Raw genomic sequence first — 18,566 nt, 5'->3', positions numbered from 1 at the left:
TCACCTTGTCACCTCGCTCTAATGTCTCACCTATGTTTGAAATACAAAAACCAAGAAAGGTTTGATATGTCCACGTGACACTGATTTTTAAAGTTAATTTGAAAGTCATATCTTCCTCACCTTCACAGAGAAGTGGATTGCTGCTCTGGGGATCCTGGTGGTTCTCAAATATATAGATTTGCTTTTGCAACCGTGGATTTCTGCTCCATGTCAGAGCATGTTGTGTTTGTGCTGTTATTCGCCGTGTTTGTGTTTATGTCAAGGCTGTGAATTGTGTGGGTTGGTATGCGAGCCAGTGCTTTGCGCAGCAGGAAGTGCCATTCCTCCATCCATTCTTCAATTACAGTGCGCAATAATTCAGTCAAGCAGCCTGTTAAACAGCAGACAGCCAATTTAGCACAGCTCAGCTTGACAGGCTAATAGAAAGGACTGCACTGACAAACACAGCATCTTCCAAGTGCGTGTTCTTGTGTTTGTTGCTTATTAAGAAATGCTCATATGCAAATATCATATTAGGCACAAATACTTTTGGCACAATATTTTGTCCATCCAATTTTTTATAAATATCATTGCAGTATTAGATTGCCACAGTCACAGAGAAAACATAATTTCTCATTTTGTATTGCTGATGCTAATATTTATACCACAATGTGTTGAGAGATGTATACTGTATATGCTCACGCATAGTTTTGAGGAGGATTTGCTTCATAATGTATTTTCTTTCTAATCACACTCATTATGCTACATACACTTCTAACTAGTACTCATTTCTTTATTTTATAATGATGCAGAGAGTTATATCTTAGGTAAAAATTCAAACAGCCTTAGTGATGTGACCCAACATGTCGTGAAGGCCTGATGGTGTTAAGATTAGATCACAACAACATCTTTCATACCTAAAGTTGCAGCTCATGTACACAACACAGTGCCCTAAAACACTTTTCATTTCCGTTATGTGTCATTTGGGGTTGTTGTAGACATGTTAATAATCTGCTCTGTAACACTGAGCTAGCAGTTAGCAGTGATGGCTATCTTTAATCTGTGGAGACTTGGATACTCAACATCACACACATTCCTTTTGGACATGTCCATATTTGCTGTTACCACACACATTCAAAGTCTTTGACTTTAGAGCTCTTTTGCTACAGTGTGTGTACAGGTTCACAAGGGAAAAAAAGGATACACAGACAAGATCAATAGATAAGAAATACTGTACAGATAGGAATAGCAAATAGAGGATGGAAAAATCAGGAATGGAAGGCAAAGAGCTTTTTACACTGTGAATGAGCTTATAACAGTATACAGTACTAATGTCTTTATATCAAATGCAATTGCGAAATCTGAAATGAGATGTGAAACTAAAACTCAAAAAAAGTGATTAGCTAGCATTTTCTATTTTTCAATATGTTTTAATGAAACGGTTTGATCTATGGTCCGCAAACCAGCCAAGGTTTATGTTTGTTATGTTGGTCACTTGTCAGTATCAGCAGTTGTGTTTCCACGACGCCATGTCTATGGTCGGCCTCTTACTCAGTGTTGTAGCTCAATTTTAATCACAGTCTAGGTTGTTTATGTTTTGAATTTGTCTGTTGTCCCATGGGTTCATGTGAGTTTCCTTTGGGTGGTCTTGATCGTTCAGACTTGGTAAACTTATGTAGGTCAGAAATTGTCAGTGTGATAACACACTAATAGCGAATCACACCAGAAGTGTGCGATCGTTGTGACACTATGCATAATTATTTCACTAGGTAAAAGAATAGTTCATAGTTAACATACAGAAAAATTAGCTCTATCCATCATCCATCCATCCATTATCTTTCCACTCTTATTCTATTTGGGTCGCAAGCGGGGGGCTGTTATTGGGTGAGACACCCTAGACAGGTTGCCAGTCTAATTACAGAGAGACATACACAGACGCACTCACATTCACATCTACGGGCAATTTTAGATCCACCAATTATCCTAACATGCATGTTTTTTGGAATGTGGGAAGAAAGCGAGGTACCTGGAGGAAACCCACTCCAGCACGGGGACAGCATTCAAACTCTACACAGAGAGTGCACAGCCTTTTACTGTGAGGCTGCAGCACTGTCTAACAATAGTTTTGTTCAAAAGATTAATTTGACATTAAGGTGTTTCTGTTTTTGCAGAGTCTCCCCCAGACAGGACAGGTCGCCGACGCAGCATGCCAGGCAGCTCCTCAGACAAGACCACACCCACGATGGAGGCTACGTCTGCCACTGCCACACCTTTCAGAGTCACCGTGAGTACTGTGAGTTTGTTTTTAAGTATTGTCAGTTTGTTTTCCTTCTCTGTTTGTCTTACTCCCTGACTCCATCTTTAGTTTGCCTCAGCAGGATGTTGGTTTTAGATCAATGTCTGCAGAAGCCTGGTCTGGTGTCCAGATGGACCCATGCCAATCTGAAACACATTTACTTCAAATGTTGAAATGGGGCCTTTGATGTTTGGTGTCTGCACATCACACATCTACACATCTGGGGTTTATGTTCAGCACATAATCCTCCATTGCCTTTTGACATCCTGAAGGTGGGATAATGCTCTCATCCCGCAACTAAGCAAACGCATGTCCACACCTGTGCACACGCAACACCATCACTCATTCTTTGTCAAACATAAATATACTGTAGAGCGGTTCTTTGTCTTTAAACTTGCTCTAATCCATATCCAGTATGCTTTCTACCATGTTTAATTAAATAGCTAAACAACCAGGTAATGAAGCAAGAAATTCCACCGTAAGTCATCACTTTAAACCTAATTAGCAGCGCATATTTCTGTTAATACATACTGTGGGGAGATGACAACCTGGAGGTGTGAACAAAGATGTTAGGCCAGCTGGGCAGTGTCTCATAAACAATCTTCCAACTACGTTTCACCCTGTGTGGAGACGTAGCAAGTGCGCTAAGATACGGTGTTAAGGCTAAAACACATTTTACAATATTTTCTCTTATCCTATTTAATTTATTTTGTATCACCATGAGCTTTTTGCCAGTATACAAAGTTCTGCTGAAAGGTAGAGTTCAATCTTTACAAAAACAAAAGGGAAAAGCCTGTAATGATTAGATTAAAAAAAGCTAATAGACCCGCTGGTGTTGGGCTTCCTGCCGAGTGAGAATAAAGTCTAAAATCTAAAAGATTTTAAACTTTATTTTTGGACATGCACATGTAAAAATTATCACAGCTTAAGGAGCTAGAGATTGTGTTTTAAATTATTTTTTTATGGAAGTGTGAATTGATTTACACTTTACACTTTTTAATATGACGAGGAACGAATGAATGATACATTGAGATATAACAAGAATTTAAAAAAATGATGCAGACAAGAAGGTTCATATTGAATGTTAAAATATTGATTAAGTGTTTGTTAAGCAGCTCCCTGCACTCTACTGGGAAGAGGGAGAAGAGGAGCGCCGCAGCAGAATAAAACTGCAAAAAGGATACTTCCCTAGTCCTGCACTTTTCTCCATGCTGCCCCCTTCTGGTCACTTATAGTAGTTTAGCAAATTAAGTTCCCCATTCCAACTTGTGTTGAATGCAAAATAGCAAAGGAATACAAAGGTTGGATGTTATTTACATAAATCGAAAAATAATAAATAAATACAAAATGTTATAGATATTAAGTTCGGCTTGATGCATACGCTGTACAGATGCAGTCAAGCGCTAGTATTATCCTCCTCCTCTCCTCCATTTCAGAATTTTAGCAATGACAAATCACCGCTCACCATTCTCTCTCCAGTGAAAGTTGTGGTGACATCTAAAGTACCCCTCCTAGGCCTTGAGCTGAATCTGTCAAAATGTTTTTTCTCATGTTCTTAGCAGAGATTGAATTCAGTAGATGGGACTCCTGTACACACAAACACAAAATACCATCCTTGAACACTTGTCACAATTTCTCACCAGTCATGGACAAAAACTAATATCTGTCTAAAGCTTAATCATCTACAACCCTTCCAAATATAGTGAAGGACTGCATACATTAAATCTCAAAGTTCCAACTTAGTAATGTCTCTCATTCTCTGCTGTTTTCTTTAAAAAGCTGACTAACAAACATTGTCTAACTCAGTCACATTCATGCCTTGCTGATTGCATTAGCTGACTGGCATAATTCTTATTTGTGACTAGGCTCTTTATTCAATCTCTTCAGACCCCATTTTCCCTAGCTCAGATAATAGCAGGGGTCTAATTGGACAGGTATGCCTCTTGTTTTCATCAGGTTGTGCTAGAGGACGACAAGAGAGGTTGATATGGAAGCAGGAAACACCCTGCTGATTGTCCAGGCGCTGATTCTATCAGCCACCATTAGGGAGGCCTTGAATTGCCAAGCCAAGGGAGTAGAATTAACTTGTTTGCTTTAATTTCATGAAAAAAGAAAACTAAAAAAGCACAGTGATAACATTAAGTTGTCCTCTTGGTGCCCATTTAATGAGTTGGACAAGCTAAGATTATAATCAACTGTGCAAGCCTGTTATGCTCTCTCTCTCTCCCATCTTACACACACACACACTCTCACACATGCTTATACACTCACACACAGGCACAGAGGTAACATGCTTTTGCACTGTAAACAAGGTAACAGTGAGTATGGACCCACTGTTTCTGCATCATCATGGTACAATAATACAATAACCCAGGACAATTTGGACAACCCTGGCCCTTCTCCATTTTTGAGATGCTTGTTAAATCCGATTATTCCAATCTCTCCTTCCCTTAATTAGCTGTCAAATGTGGAATAATTAAAGAGCTCATGGAAATACAAGCTAACAGGTGACACTGTAATGCCCCCTGTCAGGTCTCTCTGGCTTTAATAGCCATATCATGTTTCTTGTGTGAGTAGGTGATGCAAAACATAATAACCAGACATTACAGAAATTAAACACAGCAATGATTAATTGGAAGGGTCTCAGTAGTATTTACATCCCGTGAACATATCATTAATGCACTGGTATTTATTTATATTATTCAACCAAGCACACTGGGAGTTGTATTGTTGTGAGACACCTTCACTGCACAATGGAATGGGATGATGTATGTCGTCTCATTAAATGCCGGTTACTAGCCACAGTGCTTTTAACTGGTCACATACATGGCAGGAGAGGTCATGCTTTGTACATCAAGGTGTTTTGCAGTTGTCAGGAACCCTTACCCATCACTCTCTTGATATGTAATAATAGGTAGGTGAAACAAATGCTATAGACAGGCTTGATCCGAATATAATCCACAGGGAGGGAGAAATGGTTGCTCTCTGTTTCAGTGCTAGCTTGATTCTCTGTTCTGCTAGTGCTGAGCCCTGATCTGCCACTGACCTTGTCACTCATTTGCTGTGCTTTTCTCCTCACTTTCTCCCTCATTTAGTTTCATTTCATTGCTTTTTCTATCAACTCATGCACTGCCACCTCCGCATTGTGCTCTACTTTTTCCATTTATCCTACTCGTATAGCTCATTCCTCCCTGGCAGACATTTACTGTCATTTTCTCAAATTTTCGACTGGTCTCACCTCTTTTTCTGTTCTCTCTATTTTTGTCTTTTCTTTTCATGTCGTGCATACTTCTTTTTCCTTTTTCTCTATTGTTCTTCTTGAATGAGGGCGTTTTGATTAAAATGCTAAACATTTTAAACGGTTTAATCCGATGTTCAGATCATCAGTCACTTATAAAGATGAAGAAGAACTGGTTGTTCATATCTGCTGACCTACACCCTGTCCAGTAGCTCTGCAAGAGCTTTGAAAGGTAGCCTCAGTTGGAAAGTGTTGTGTGAATGTCACAATGCTGTTTACATGTATTTGACAGGATGAAAGGGAGGAAAAACAATAGAAAACAATCTGATAAATTATAGGCTTTTTCTTCATTTCCTTCTGGTTTTGTATCTCTTTCTACCTCTTCTTTTCCAAACCTATTCATCAGGGAAAAGAAAGAAATAAAAACCGAACAAGCAACCACTAATCAATCCACATCGCCTACAGGGTTCTATTTGCTGACTTATTTCTGCGGATGGGGAAAAGGAGAAGCCGTTTAATTTGTTAGCTGGGAATATGCCAACAGCAGCAGGCACACACATTCCGGGGTCTATGAGAAAGAGGCATGGAATTAGAAAGAATTTGGAGAGAATAGTGGATCGTGATCTGCAGAAATGAGGGGATGCGCGTCAGTGTGTGTATTTTTCCTGCTGCACTTCCATTCTTTGCCACCAAAAAGTCAAAATGTTGTGGGTCTCCTCAAGTGCTCACGTCTTGCAATGGTGTGTTGAATGTGGTAATCTGACCCCATGCCCACACCCTCACATATAGAGTAAGTTGTGTATTTATATGGCCTTAATTTTGAGTTCAGGATTGTTGATTTGGCAGTTTTTACGCTGGATGCCCTTGCTGACGCAACCCTCCCATATTTCTACCGGGTTTGGACCGGCACTGCACAGCTGGGGAGGGGAATGGGCTGTTGGGGGTTCAGTGTCTTGCCCAGAGACACTTCGACATATAGCCTTAATAAGGTGACCCTATCCTATCAAGAGCCTCATGTGTCTCGCTCACTGACAGCTGTAATTCAGCCCAGTTAATTTAGCTAATAACCTCTGAACAGAGTTCACTGGTGGCAGGTACCAGTATTAAGCCATTTGCTGCCCGCTTACTTATATTATGTCATTAAGTCAGCTAAATAAAGAGCCACTAACATAACTACAAAGTCACTCTTGTAGTGAAGATGGAACTAAAAAGCTAAAGGTCCTACCATGATTTCCGACACTCATTTTAAGTATATTTGCATTGCATACATTATATAGCATATGCCAAAACGAACAAACTGCTGTCAACATCATAAAGGGAACACAAAATGTGTTTTAAAAGGGGTATCGCAGTTTAGCGGTGGGCTTCTATAAAGTTTGGATGATAACAAGAGCCTTGGTAAACACCAAAGCAGCCAAATCAAGGATATCCTGACTTTTAATCAGGCTCCAAATATGCTGCATTCAACAATACCTGGACTGCAATACAGTCGATTTTCCTTGGCTTGGAAAGTCTCACATTCTTTCCAAATTTCATGTTTTACTGTAGTTTGTAACCCATGCTTTCTGTTATAAATGTGTTTTCTCCAAGCCCAAACTGAGATGTTCTGTGACACTTAAAAAAAAGAAAGAAAAAAACTCCTTCCAGGGCCAGAGATGAGCTTTTACTACTGTTTTCAAAGCCTGGGTAGTATTCTCCCTGACAAGTAAACTGAACTCCTTGTGTAAAATGAAGTGAGCCTTTATTTTTTTGGACTTGTTTTTCAAGATAGCAGCTTGTTTTGGTTTTAGTTTTCTGTTGTGAGCCTGCTCTAGTGCACATAAAGCGCACATTCCAAAATCAGCCCTTTCTTCTGGTAATACTGTCTTTAGTACATTTAAGTAAATATTTCAGTGTGAAACCAGAAAAGTTGTGCTTAACATTAGAATACAGTGTGGGTTTGGGATCCTGCTGCTGATTTTAGTCACATACTGTACTCACAGCAACCAATCATGCACGTTTGTGATTGGCATGAGCTTAAATGCACTGACATTAACAAGACTTTGTTCCTAGCCCAGAGTGCTTCCTAATGGCAGGTGTTGTTCATCAGCATACTGTGTCTGCTCTGTGATCAGCTGGCAGACTGTCTGGAAGTCCCTCTCTAATTGTCCCCATTTCATTGTTGCCCTGGGCGACCTATTCGCACTGTAGGTGGTAATTATACAGGTGTGTTAATGGACCGACGGGGGTGAACCGATGGTCTACTTGTTGTGTGTCACCATTGTGTGAAACGTGTACACGGATGGGAATCACATAATAATAATGAACTGTAGTTATATATTATATCTTATATCTTTGAGTTTATTTGCTGAAGGTGTTCAGTCTACTATTCAGCTTAGAAATCAGCTGACTGTAATGAAAAGCTACACGCGAGCACTGAACACTACCTATTTTAGTACTTTCTCCAAGCTCCATAAAGGCTTGTTTTCTGTTCTGTCTGTCTTCTTTGTGCTGCCCTTCGAAGTTGCTCTATCAACTCCCCTATGTACCCTTTTTGCCCAGCGTCCTCCTTTTTCATCCTCTTCTTCTTCTTCTTCTTCTTGTCCTTCTTGATCTTCTTTCCTGCAGCAAAATCGAAAAGGAAAAAAAAATCTGTTTTTTTGTCTCTGTAAACTTGCAACATCCTTCCATTTCTGCACCACATCACCATTTGTTCATATTCTCTCGCTCTTAAAGCCAGCCAACAGTTGCCATGGAGATGGAGAGATGCTTGGGGGAGTGTGATTGCAGATGTTAGAAGAAGTAAACACACAGACAAAGAGAAGAATGAGAAAACTAATAAAGGGTTTTATTCATTGAATTAGTATATGAAAAAACACTGTGTTTGCAAGTTGCAAAATTTGTCACAGCCGACCATAATTAGCACAGCAGGAAGCAACCTATAATTTTCCTAGAAAGATAGCCTATCAGCTTGTTATGTCTGGGCTTTATGTGAATCCTTTTTGGTTTTTTGTCAGGCTCCTGTCTGTGAATATTTTAGATTTTGCTGGTAATTTTATGTTGCTTTGTATTCCAGATGTATTTAGTGTCTGACCTGAATTTTCTGATTAACATCACGCTCACTGTGATATAAAGATCTATAATCATTTATTAGCCTTTACCTATTCATGACATCGAGCCTTGCCAAATTTCATTCATTTCATTTTTGATAGGACTGCATTCTGTACCGCTGCCAGGTTGAGCTTGAATGATTGACATCTCTGAGACTTCATAACTTGGGGTGACATTGTCTTATTCACTCTCTCTTTCTTTCTCTGTCAGGGCTTTCTGAGTCGACGGCTGAAGGGCTCGATAAAACGCACTAAGAGTCAACCCAAACTTGACCGCAACTCCAGCTTCAGACACGTCCTCCCTGGCTTCAGGAGTGTAGACAATGACAGGTAAATGTTTGTTTATTGTAGAGATGCTGGTGTGTGTACATATATGTGTCTTTCCTATTCCACTTGATGGCTGGATATTCGGGTCATTGTTGACATTTTTCAGTTGTCTTGTCAGTGCATTGTGAAACGAAGTGTTTTCTGACTCTCCAGTCTGCCACTTCTAATAATTCCGCCTCTTTCTCAATAAAATACACAAAGAATCTTCTCTCCCCTATTTTGTATCGGCAAAGCATGTGTGGTTTTGGGTAGAGATGTGGAATTTCACTCTTGTCTCTGCACTATGCTGAAATATGATTTGTATCATTATTATTGCCATTATTTCTTTTGTCTGGGCATTAAGGCAGTAGATACATTTTGAAAAATCCTTGATTAGAGATTATTAGTATACTCTTAAACTGCACTGTTTGACAGTTTACTGATGACTAATCGGATCACAATGACAATGGGGGAGGGGCTCAGAGATGGGAACGAGATGCGAAAGAGCTCTCTCTGCCTAAGAAATGCGAAATAGGAAAAGCAATTACTTGAAACGTTACTTTTATTAGATTATGATTGTTGTTTATTTGTTTTAATTGACTTTCTGTTGGCAGCTCACACAATATTGGCAAGTTTTTCAGGTTCTTTATCTAATATTATGTAGGGAAAGGCCATGATTCAAATATAGTCAATCTGTAACTACTTGTTCTACCTCTATGATGAACATTGAATATAAATTGCGACCTAATTATTTTTAAGCTTCTAGCCTGACGCATGCTTTGGTGCTTTGTTTTTGAGAGTGTGTGAGGCAAACAGATGAGACGTGTGTTGAGGAGGAAACATGAAAAAAAAACCTGGCAGTGTTTCCACTATATGTAAGAAACAGTGACACCCGCTACTGAAATTTCACATTGCTTATCAATATTTACGACACAATGTAACCTTATGGAGATCATATTTATCTTCCTCCACCGCAAAGCACTTTACATACTATAGTGCTGTTTGAACCGTTGAGTTTGTCACGCTGCTGTTGCTTTAAGATTTAGTTTGCCTTCACATTAACGCCACAGCTCCTAACATTTATCCACACTGCACGTTAGAGTGCAGCCTGATGCACTTTTGGATTTTTAAAATTGAGGCATTTTTCTATTCCAGAGAGACGGACCAAAATGGGGGGATAAGGTCAGGCTACTACAGGGGGCTTTCAACCAGTGGTCCGCAGTCATCTGGTGGACATCTGAAGGCATTGCAAGTGGTCCCTGTATTCAATAATGCAGTTTCAATGTGGGGAACACTATATTTTTATTTTATCTTTTCAAACACACTGATAGTTATCGCTTCTGAATAATCAAAAGTTTGTGAATATAAAACATTTTGAAAAGCCCAGGCTGCACGCTTAATGTAATGCCCACCCAGTATATCCTTGGTGATGTGTGCCTCACATCCTAAAACTGTGGTCCTCCTTTAAATTATTCATTTTTAAAAAATGATATTCTAAATCCAACGTGATTGGAACCTGCCCTAAAATAAAGAGGTGAATAGAGGTGATTTCGTAATATCAAGATTTATATCCTCTATTGACAGAGCCCCACAAATATTGCACTTTTATCTAAAGACTAAACCCCCCAGCTCCACTACTATGTATAGTAAGTTTAAGAAAAATTTAAGGTTTTTGTTAGTTTTTTGATTTTTTTGTGGAAATAAAAAATGTCAACCCTTCACAGAAAGCTGCCCTACTTAAATTTTTATCAGCCCCTGTCTAAACTGTACTGATCTATTTTTAGTCTTCTGCTCACAGCACTACTGCTGTGATGATGCTTCACTTTTGACTGTAATAATTGCCAGTTTCTGATAACTCCTCTCAACATTCTCCAGAGTTAAACACCTTGAAAAACATTTGCCTTGGCCTAATGATGTCGGATTTCCTGACCAGCTTGACGTTGAACTGTACTCTTACTGCCTGCCCACTCTGGAATTTTGATGGTCATGGATGAGTCACAGCTATCAGTCGTAGCACCTTCCTTTGCCACATATGGAAAGAAGCCAAGGTGTCCATCTGTGGGGTTTAATTAATGAAGGGGCTCTGTTTGAAGAGATGTTCTGTGGCTTTCAGTTTCAAAACCTGGAGCCCAGTTGCTGCCTGGTTTCCTACTTTTAATGAGGCATTAACATCACTGTCAAACTATCACAGGGGAACTCTACCATTTGTTCAGTGCGGAACATAGCGAAATGTTCCTCTGGTGCAGTTGGACAAAATGAGCTCATGCCACCTTTTCTATATCCCACTGTCTTTTCTCATTCTCCTCCACTGTCTTTTCTCATTCTCCTTCCCACTTTTACTTATTTTTATAACGTCCATCCAGCCTATTCCTGTCCATTTCAAACTCATCACGCTTCAATTTCACCCTCATCGTTCCCCCTTCTTTTCTCAATTTTTCACACAATAGTAAGGTTTCCTAACCTATCAGCATTTGTGTTTCCCTCTGATACCGTAGTCAGCAAAGAAGGCAAATATTGGACAGGAAATTGGAATGTCTTATCTCACCTGGTTTAACTCAGGAACACACACCTCACTTACAAATGCACACAATGACTCCTATATAATGAGAGATCTCCACAAATGTATCCTCATGTAGTAAAAGAAGAGAAGAAATGCCACTCTGGTGCTTTCACTCTGTGATATTCTAGTACATGCGCAAGAGATGGATATAGCTCACTGTGTGTGTGTGTGTGTGTGTGTGTGTGTGTGTGTGTGTGTGTGTGTGTGTGTGTGTGTGTGTGTAAGGAAGCATAAAAATGATGCAGAATGAGAGAGTAATGTGCTGTAAGAAGAGTCAGTGACACTCCCTGTCAGCCACAGGGCAGAAAACTCTGCAGAAGACAGGCTTGGGAACAGGCAGAAGAGACAAGAGTGATGATGAAATGAATGAGATATACAGGGAGCGGAGGCAGGAGATCCTATACCCTGAAATCCCCCTAGTGTGGAGATGTACGGCCCTGTGTGGTTCTTTGTGTACAGAGATGATATCGAGATTTAACATTTACATTTATTTAAGGTTCATCTCAAACACTGACCACTGAAATGGCAAAAATCATAATCACAATTCTTTTCTTCAGCATTGCGATCATGATTATTTGACTCCATTACTTAATGGCTCCAGAAACATTATGACTTTTTTCTTTTCCAAAGCTTTTAACGAGAATAATTTAACTGGAAAACAAACACCAATAAATATGAGAGCATAAAGGAGCCTGTGTAGGAGTCTTTCGTGTTGTAGATCTTTCTGAAGTACCTGTCGGGGAGAGATATGCAGAGATTTTAATGTGGCCCGGCGAGTGTATATTTTTAATACATTTTAATAACCACTTTTTTGTTCTTTTTAATTCTAATTATGGTATGAAACAGATAAACAGGCAGTTACCTGGGAACACATACTTTCATAGTGTGCTTTAGCTGTGATGACCTTGTTAGGCCTTGCAGCCTCAGGCAGTCTCAGGGGAGAAACCTGCAGATGAGGAGCAGCTGGACTTCTAAAATGAGAATTGTATCTGTCTTAATCAGAGGCTGGACACTTGGCGAACACTATCTTTACCAAATCACAAATCTGGCAGTGTGTGGCCTCACATGCTGTCACTAAGTAAATATCAAATAAAAACTAACACTTTAAACATCTTTAAAATTTGGTAAGTTTATTTTCCCAGGGTATCAACTGGTGTGGAGGACTAAAGTAAATTTAGTCAGAAGACACCAAGATCCATGTTTTCTTCTCCATGCCAGCATGTATTAAACTGAGATGGTTAATCACAACTTCACTATAATGTAAGCATGAATTTAGGGTGCACCAGTTTTCACTCTAGGATTCACAATGGCTGCCAAAGTAGTTATCATCTCTCTAGTTCTTATCTAGCGACTGGGGAGGAGGTCAAGGCAACAGAATGGGGAAACCTGGTCTACGGTCAGTGGTTAGTCAAATTATAGGAGCTTCACTACTCAAAAGCCAGTGATGAAGAATGTTCTGATTAAATGAGGAAGCAATTAGGAACTTTAATACAATTGAATTAAATGGAGAAAAAGTGATGACACTTCTGTTCTTCGAATACATCGAATACTTTTTTTGTATTATGTCACTAGGTCAACTTTATAAGTGCCCTTTATTTATACCTGCTAAAATATTTAGCAGTTGCAAAAGATTAAATTTTTAGACACTGGGCAAATGGAGGTTACTGTGCATTTGTGTCACTATCATCTCGCTCGCCTGTGCAATTCTCTGTCATTGTTATGTCCGCAGCTTTTACGAAGCCCTTTGTGTTTATCAAAAATGAGCTGAACCATACTAGACTCTGCTCACTCATCTTATTTACACTGACCTTGTCAGGACATGTTGATCATTTATACAGAGGTTTCAATGTGTAGGCTTTAGATTCCTCAGCCATGGCTGAGCTTCATTGTTGGACAATGCTGTATAGGTGGGGTTGAAGTAATCCCAATCATATGCTGTGTTCAGATTTGTGTAGAGGACAGGATCTAGTTTTTAACGTGGGTTTCTGGAAAGGCACTTGGCTGCTGTTATAGGTCAGAGAGTGCCAACAAAAGATGGTCAACTTTTAAGCTTGTCTCAAAGTTGTCCTTTTTTTTCTGGAAGTTTCTCTGTAGAATGTTCTGGAACCTTAACCATTAGATCACATCCACCTTCATTCATATTCTGCAAAAATTAACAACGTATAAGTAATATCTCCTACTATATTTCCAGTCAGCAACAGTAGTCCGCCATCTTTGTCTGCAACAATTTTCTCCAGGGTTTGTGACCTTTGTAGGCCTAAGGAGCTATGTTTTTTATGAGTGGATGCATGTTTGGTCTGGACTGTGCATTTTAGACTACTGGGTTTATAACATCTTTAAACAATTGTAACTACATGCTTAGATACACACACATATGGACTGTAGAGGCTCTCTACAGCGTCCCTGAATGCACCCAAATCATTTATGACATCATTGCTGTCAAATATACCAAAGCCTAAATTTCTGTCAATGCAGCTCCTCACTATTTAATGGCAATACTTGTTATGCTGGATTTTTGGTCACAGTGGTGGCTGAATGTACCTGACTGATTGTGATTATGTGGTGTGATTCTGTCTGTAATTGTATGCATATCTGTGTGTGTGTGTGTGTGTGTGAGAGAGAGAGAGAGAGAGAGAGAGAGAGAGAGAGAGAGAGAGAGACTGCAGTTCTCATCGCTGTGGGCACCAATGAATCATGCTTTTTTAGGGAAAGATTGCCTCTATAACACAGCAGGAAAACCTTTTTTGCTGTCACTCAAAGGCCTCTGCTCTGAATATTAACAAATGGATAAAACGGCTGAACAGATTTATTCCATTTGTATTTTTCTTCCTGTTTCTGTCCCATCTCAGATAATCTTCTCAACTTAGATTTTCATTATATCCGCATTGCATTGTAACATTTGTATTGCATACTTATACTGTGTGCACATGCTGTATTCTAACACATTAGAATACACAAATCCTCTAAATCCAACTAAGACACGACAAATAACAGTAAGCAAAATTAGTAGAAGGAAAGTAGGTAAATTAGTCCCTTCGAAGGATTTGGAAAGATGTGATCGCAACAGAGTTGACAGTTATTTCCTCCAAGACTTTTCCATGAACATCCAGTGACAAATATTATTTAAAAGCTGACGTGAAAGGCATTTAGGACACACAAAAAACTTGTGTTTTCTTGCCATTCTTACTGTAACAGGAGCTTCTTCTGGTTTTTCAAAAGTGAAACTTGTCAATCACCAAAAAAAAAAGACGCTCCCACTCTTTAGGGTCTAACACAGATACTGATTGTATCCCTTTGGGTTGACAGAGATCAGTTATATATTTAGTGACCAAATAAAGTAGTACAGTGGTGGCAGAGTATCAGCATATGTGTTGTAAGAAGCTTTTCTTCTGAATTGCTGGCTGTAACAGGATTTAAGGGCCCTTGATATAAACTCTCTGACATCTTTCCATAAAGCTACATCAATGGGTACCATGGTAATTGCTGCAGGTGGGAGTGTTAAGAGTGCGTATACAGTATGTGTGTGTGTGAAAAAGATGGAATGGGAGCAGCATAGTGATGGAGACAGAGACATCTATCCATAAATCCAATAAAGTGATGACATTTAGAGTTATTAAATTCTGTAAACATTCCCCAGGTGGTCCAACTGTAATATCTAACCTTTTCTATTGCTCGCTCCCTTCTTCCCTACTTTCTATCTCCCTCCACATCTCACTCACATGCTGACATTCACTTTTTGCTCTCCAAGCATACAACATCTATTAACCTGTCATATTATAAGCCCTGCTTTTTCTCCTCCTGCTCTAGTGTTTATTTCATCTTTCTCTCTGGTGCATAAATCCTCCGCTATCATTTATCACTCTGGTCCACTGTTATCAGCTCCTTTCATGCTAATAGTAAATGTTAGAAGCTGTTGTTAAGAGCTGCAGTTCACTGGTGGATTTCTGCTACATTAAACCCAATCCACTACTCACAGACTTGTCCCTAGATCCTCTTCTGTTCTCTCTCTCTGCCCTGTCTAGTGGGTTTTGTGCCACTGCACCAAAATTCTCCTCTTCGCCTCTCATCTTGTGTACATTTGTCATAATTTGCTTATTCACAAGCCTGTCATCATCTTTGGGGAAATGTGTCCTTGTCCTGCCAACTCTTCATCTTTCCAGTCATTCCTACAGTCCTGTTCCTCTGACGTTTAAGATCACATGCCTGCTGAGCACACATACTCTTTGTGTTTCATATTTTTGGGAGAGAAGTGATGATTTTATTATCAGTTCACTCTGGCATCCTCTAATGCATGCGCTGACTTATTTATTTACTGACTATGCGGCCCTCTCAAATGTTGATTCAGTGTTTATCAGTGATGATTACTCACGCTGTACACACAAACAGCATGGATATGGGCCTGGACACTGTCCAGAGAAGTATTGCTTTTGCTAGTGACAAAAATCAAATGGCCACTTACTGATCTTTTTTTTCCCCTCATTTTTATTCACTTTTTATTTATTTATCTTTGGTCAATCTGAAGAAAAACAGCAGTGCTTTCATTATGGTGAATGCACCAGTATAATTAGGCAGAGGAAGAGTGAATCTTTCTCATTTTCTTTTTGGCATCCTTCCCCTATCCTATCCTCATCTCATTTGCAATGCATCAGCATGATTTGGTGTAGTTAAAACAGACTTTTCAGGGTAATAATGTGTTGTACAGGGTAGTTTTCACCTAATTCTGTGCACTGTTAAGCTACATCCCATACAGAGTAGGATCAATTCAATGGACACATCAGCAGCATCTCAAAACGTAAAGCCTTTTATTTCTACTTGGGTTTATAATGAGGATGTTATTCTTTTAAGACTAATGCAGTGTTGTTTAGGTGCTTAGGATGGTTATTTAGTCTTGAAAATCCAGGACCTAGTATCAGACAATGAAATTCCAGAAAAATATGAAACTACTTAATTTAACCTCGGGAAATATTCATTCCATGCTTTAAAATTGGACAACTATTACAGCCAGGGGGCCAGCAGGTGATACACCTGCAGCTTATTAGGATTATTATATACCGTAAATAAGGTTTGCAAGCTGAACAAAATAGATGCACACACTGTACCCTCCAGAAAACCTGCTTATCTTCTCAGATTTGGCTAGCAGGTCTAAGCACAGTCTCTCAAACAAATTCAGGTATGGTTTGAACTTGAAGCTTTCATTACAATATGGTAATGTGCAATTAGATTTCATATGGCCTTGGTACCACTTTCCAGCTCAGCACTGTTTGAAAACTCTTCTGATTTATCTTTCGTAAGAAAGCTACACATCTTTCATCAAATTGTATCAGATTTACATTGTAATGCATTAGTGTAATTATTGGCATTATTTTTATGATATTCCTGTACATTGCTACTCTAATCTTTTACTATCTGTGTAATTACTTACTATCTGTATAATTTATAGCAGAATCCTCCCCAGAGCAAGCTGAGTGCTATTGACACCTGCCCAGCTGGTTGGATCTGGTAGCTCAGTTGATGTTTAACCCTGCTGGGACTGTGAGCTTGGGCAAGCATGGCAAAGGGTCGCCTCTCTTTCATTCTCTCCCTGGGTAATGTGCCTTAATGGATAGGGCGTTGGGCGTGACAGGAATACTGAGGGGCCCATCAAACACCCCCCTGCGCATCCCTTTAGGCAGCTGCTCAGTACGCATGCAAACATTCATTTACTCACTCATTCCTCTGTTTATTCCTCTGTGGTCACACGCCTTTTAGTTATTCATCATGCACTAATATTATAAATATTATAACTTTTGTTGACTTGTTTAATAATTGGCAGCCATTTAAACATTTTAGGAATACTGCATTTGTCCTCATGACAACTATAGGAATAAATATAGTGATGTTATACCGTAGAAACATTGAGAGTATGCGCGTGGTTAATTCCTAATAAGGGTCATATGCTGGCCATGTTTGTAATCTGTTTGGCACAGTACACATGATATTAATATGCAGTTTCAGCTAGAATAACCTATGTATACTTTCAACTGTTTTAAGTTTTTAAGAGTTACATCATATATTCTATACATTGACTGCACACACACTCACTCAAAAAAGAGTTTAGTGGCCCTGACTGTCCAGATTTAACTGAGTGACTCTAACAGGCCCACAAAATTACCACGGCAATGGCTCTAGATGCTTTTTCACCACTTTTACTTTGCTAACAAGCTTCTCTGCCACTTTACTGCTCATTCTCTTTATTTTTACTTGTTTTTATTTTTTCCTGTGTGCAGACTTGTGTTTGTGGTGTGTAATGTTTATGATGCGAGTCTGCTAGAGTTCTTATTAAGCTACAGACTAATAAAAGCCTGGGGTGGGTTTCAATTTATATACTATGCTGAGAACAACTTTAATCAAACTGATCCAGAGAGGCATAAATGTAGTTCAAATTACACAGCTCGGTTTACCACCATTTTGAGGTATCAAGTATTAATGTGAGCCATTGTGCTTTAACAGACTTGCAGAGAATCCAGAGTATGAGCTACAGAGGGTGTTGTTTCTGTTTTTTTCAATGACCACAGATTAAAGTGTGGGAGCAAGGAGCAAGATCATCCTAACTATATGCTAACTTTCCAAAGTCCTACAATTGGAGGAGAGACATTTTAAAAATACACGAAAAAAAAAATTTTAGTTTTAAAGATCACCAATTACCATCTGCCTATTCGGTATGTTCAGAAAATATGCAAACGGATACTTGTTTCCAAATGTCAGCAGTTTGATCAGCATCATCCTCACTTCTGCTTCTTGGGATACAAGCCAGGAGTGACTTAGATTGCTGCAAATTGCAGCAATTGGATCCCCAGCAACTAAACTTACTATGATGGTTGTTCCTTGTAATAAAAACAGGTCGGCCTTTAAAAGGGTCTGGTTGTACAGGGTACTCAAATGCATGTACACACTGGCTTGCAAAAAAATAAGGCATCACCTGACTGCCTGTCAGACTGTATTACCTCAAACGAGCCAGTGCAGTGCTTTATTCACAAGACTCCAATTACTAATCTATCCCCAATTTAGAAAACTGTGTCACTCTTTTGGGATGACCTTTCTGTGTGTGCTAGGTGTTAA

General features: G+C 39.3%; 1 protein-coding gene across 14 annotated transcripts in view; it reads left to right on the top strand.

Annotated features, from left to right (window-relative positions):
* dab2ipb (DAB2 interacting protein b) overlaps positions 1 to 18,566 on the top strand; it is a 127,422-nt gene that overhangs the window by 53,363 nt on the left and 55,493 nt on the right. For 8 of the 14 annotated variants that reach the window (XM_067483610.1, XM_067483612.1, XM_067483617.1 and 5 more), the window contains 2 exons: positions 2,151 to 2,272; positions 8,814 to 8,932. In XM_067483610.1, coding sequence (XP_067339711.1) covers positions 2,151 to 2,272; positions 8,814 to 8,932 — 241 coding nt within the window. The remainder of the gene's footprint in view (positions 1 to 2,150; positions 2,273 to 8,813; positions 8,933 to 18,566) is intronic. The other 6 variants (XM_067483611.1, XM_067483619.1, XM_067483623.1 and 3 more) reach the window with 1 other exon arrangement.

This window comes from Channa argus, chromosome 18 (genome assembly GCF_033026475.1).
Source record: "Channa argus isolate prfri chromosome 18, Channa argus male v1.0, whole genome shotgun sequence".
NCBI classification, from domain to species: domain Eukaryota; kingdom Metazoa; phylum Chordata; class Actinopteri; order Anabantiformes; family Channidae; genus Channa; species Channa argus.
This window is presented reverse-complemented; position numbering and strand designations above follow the sequence as displayed.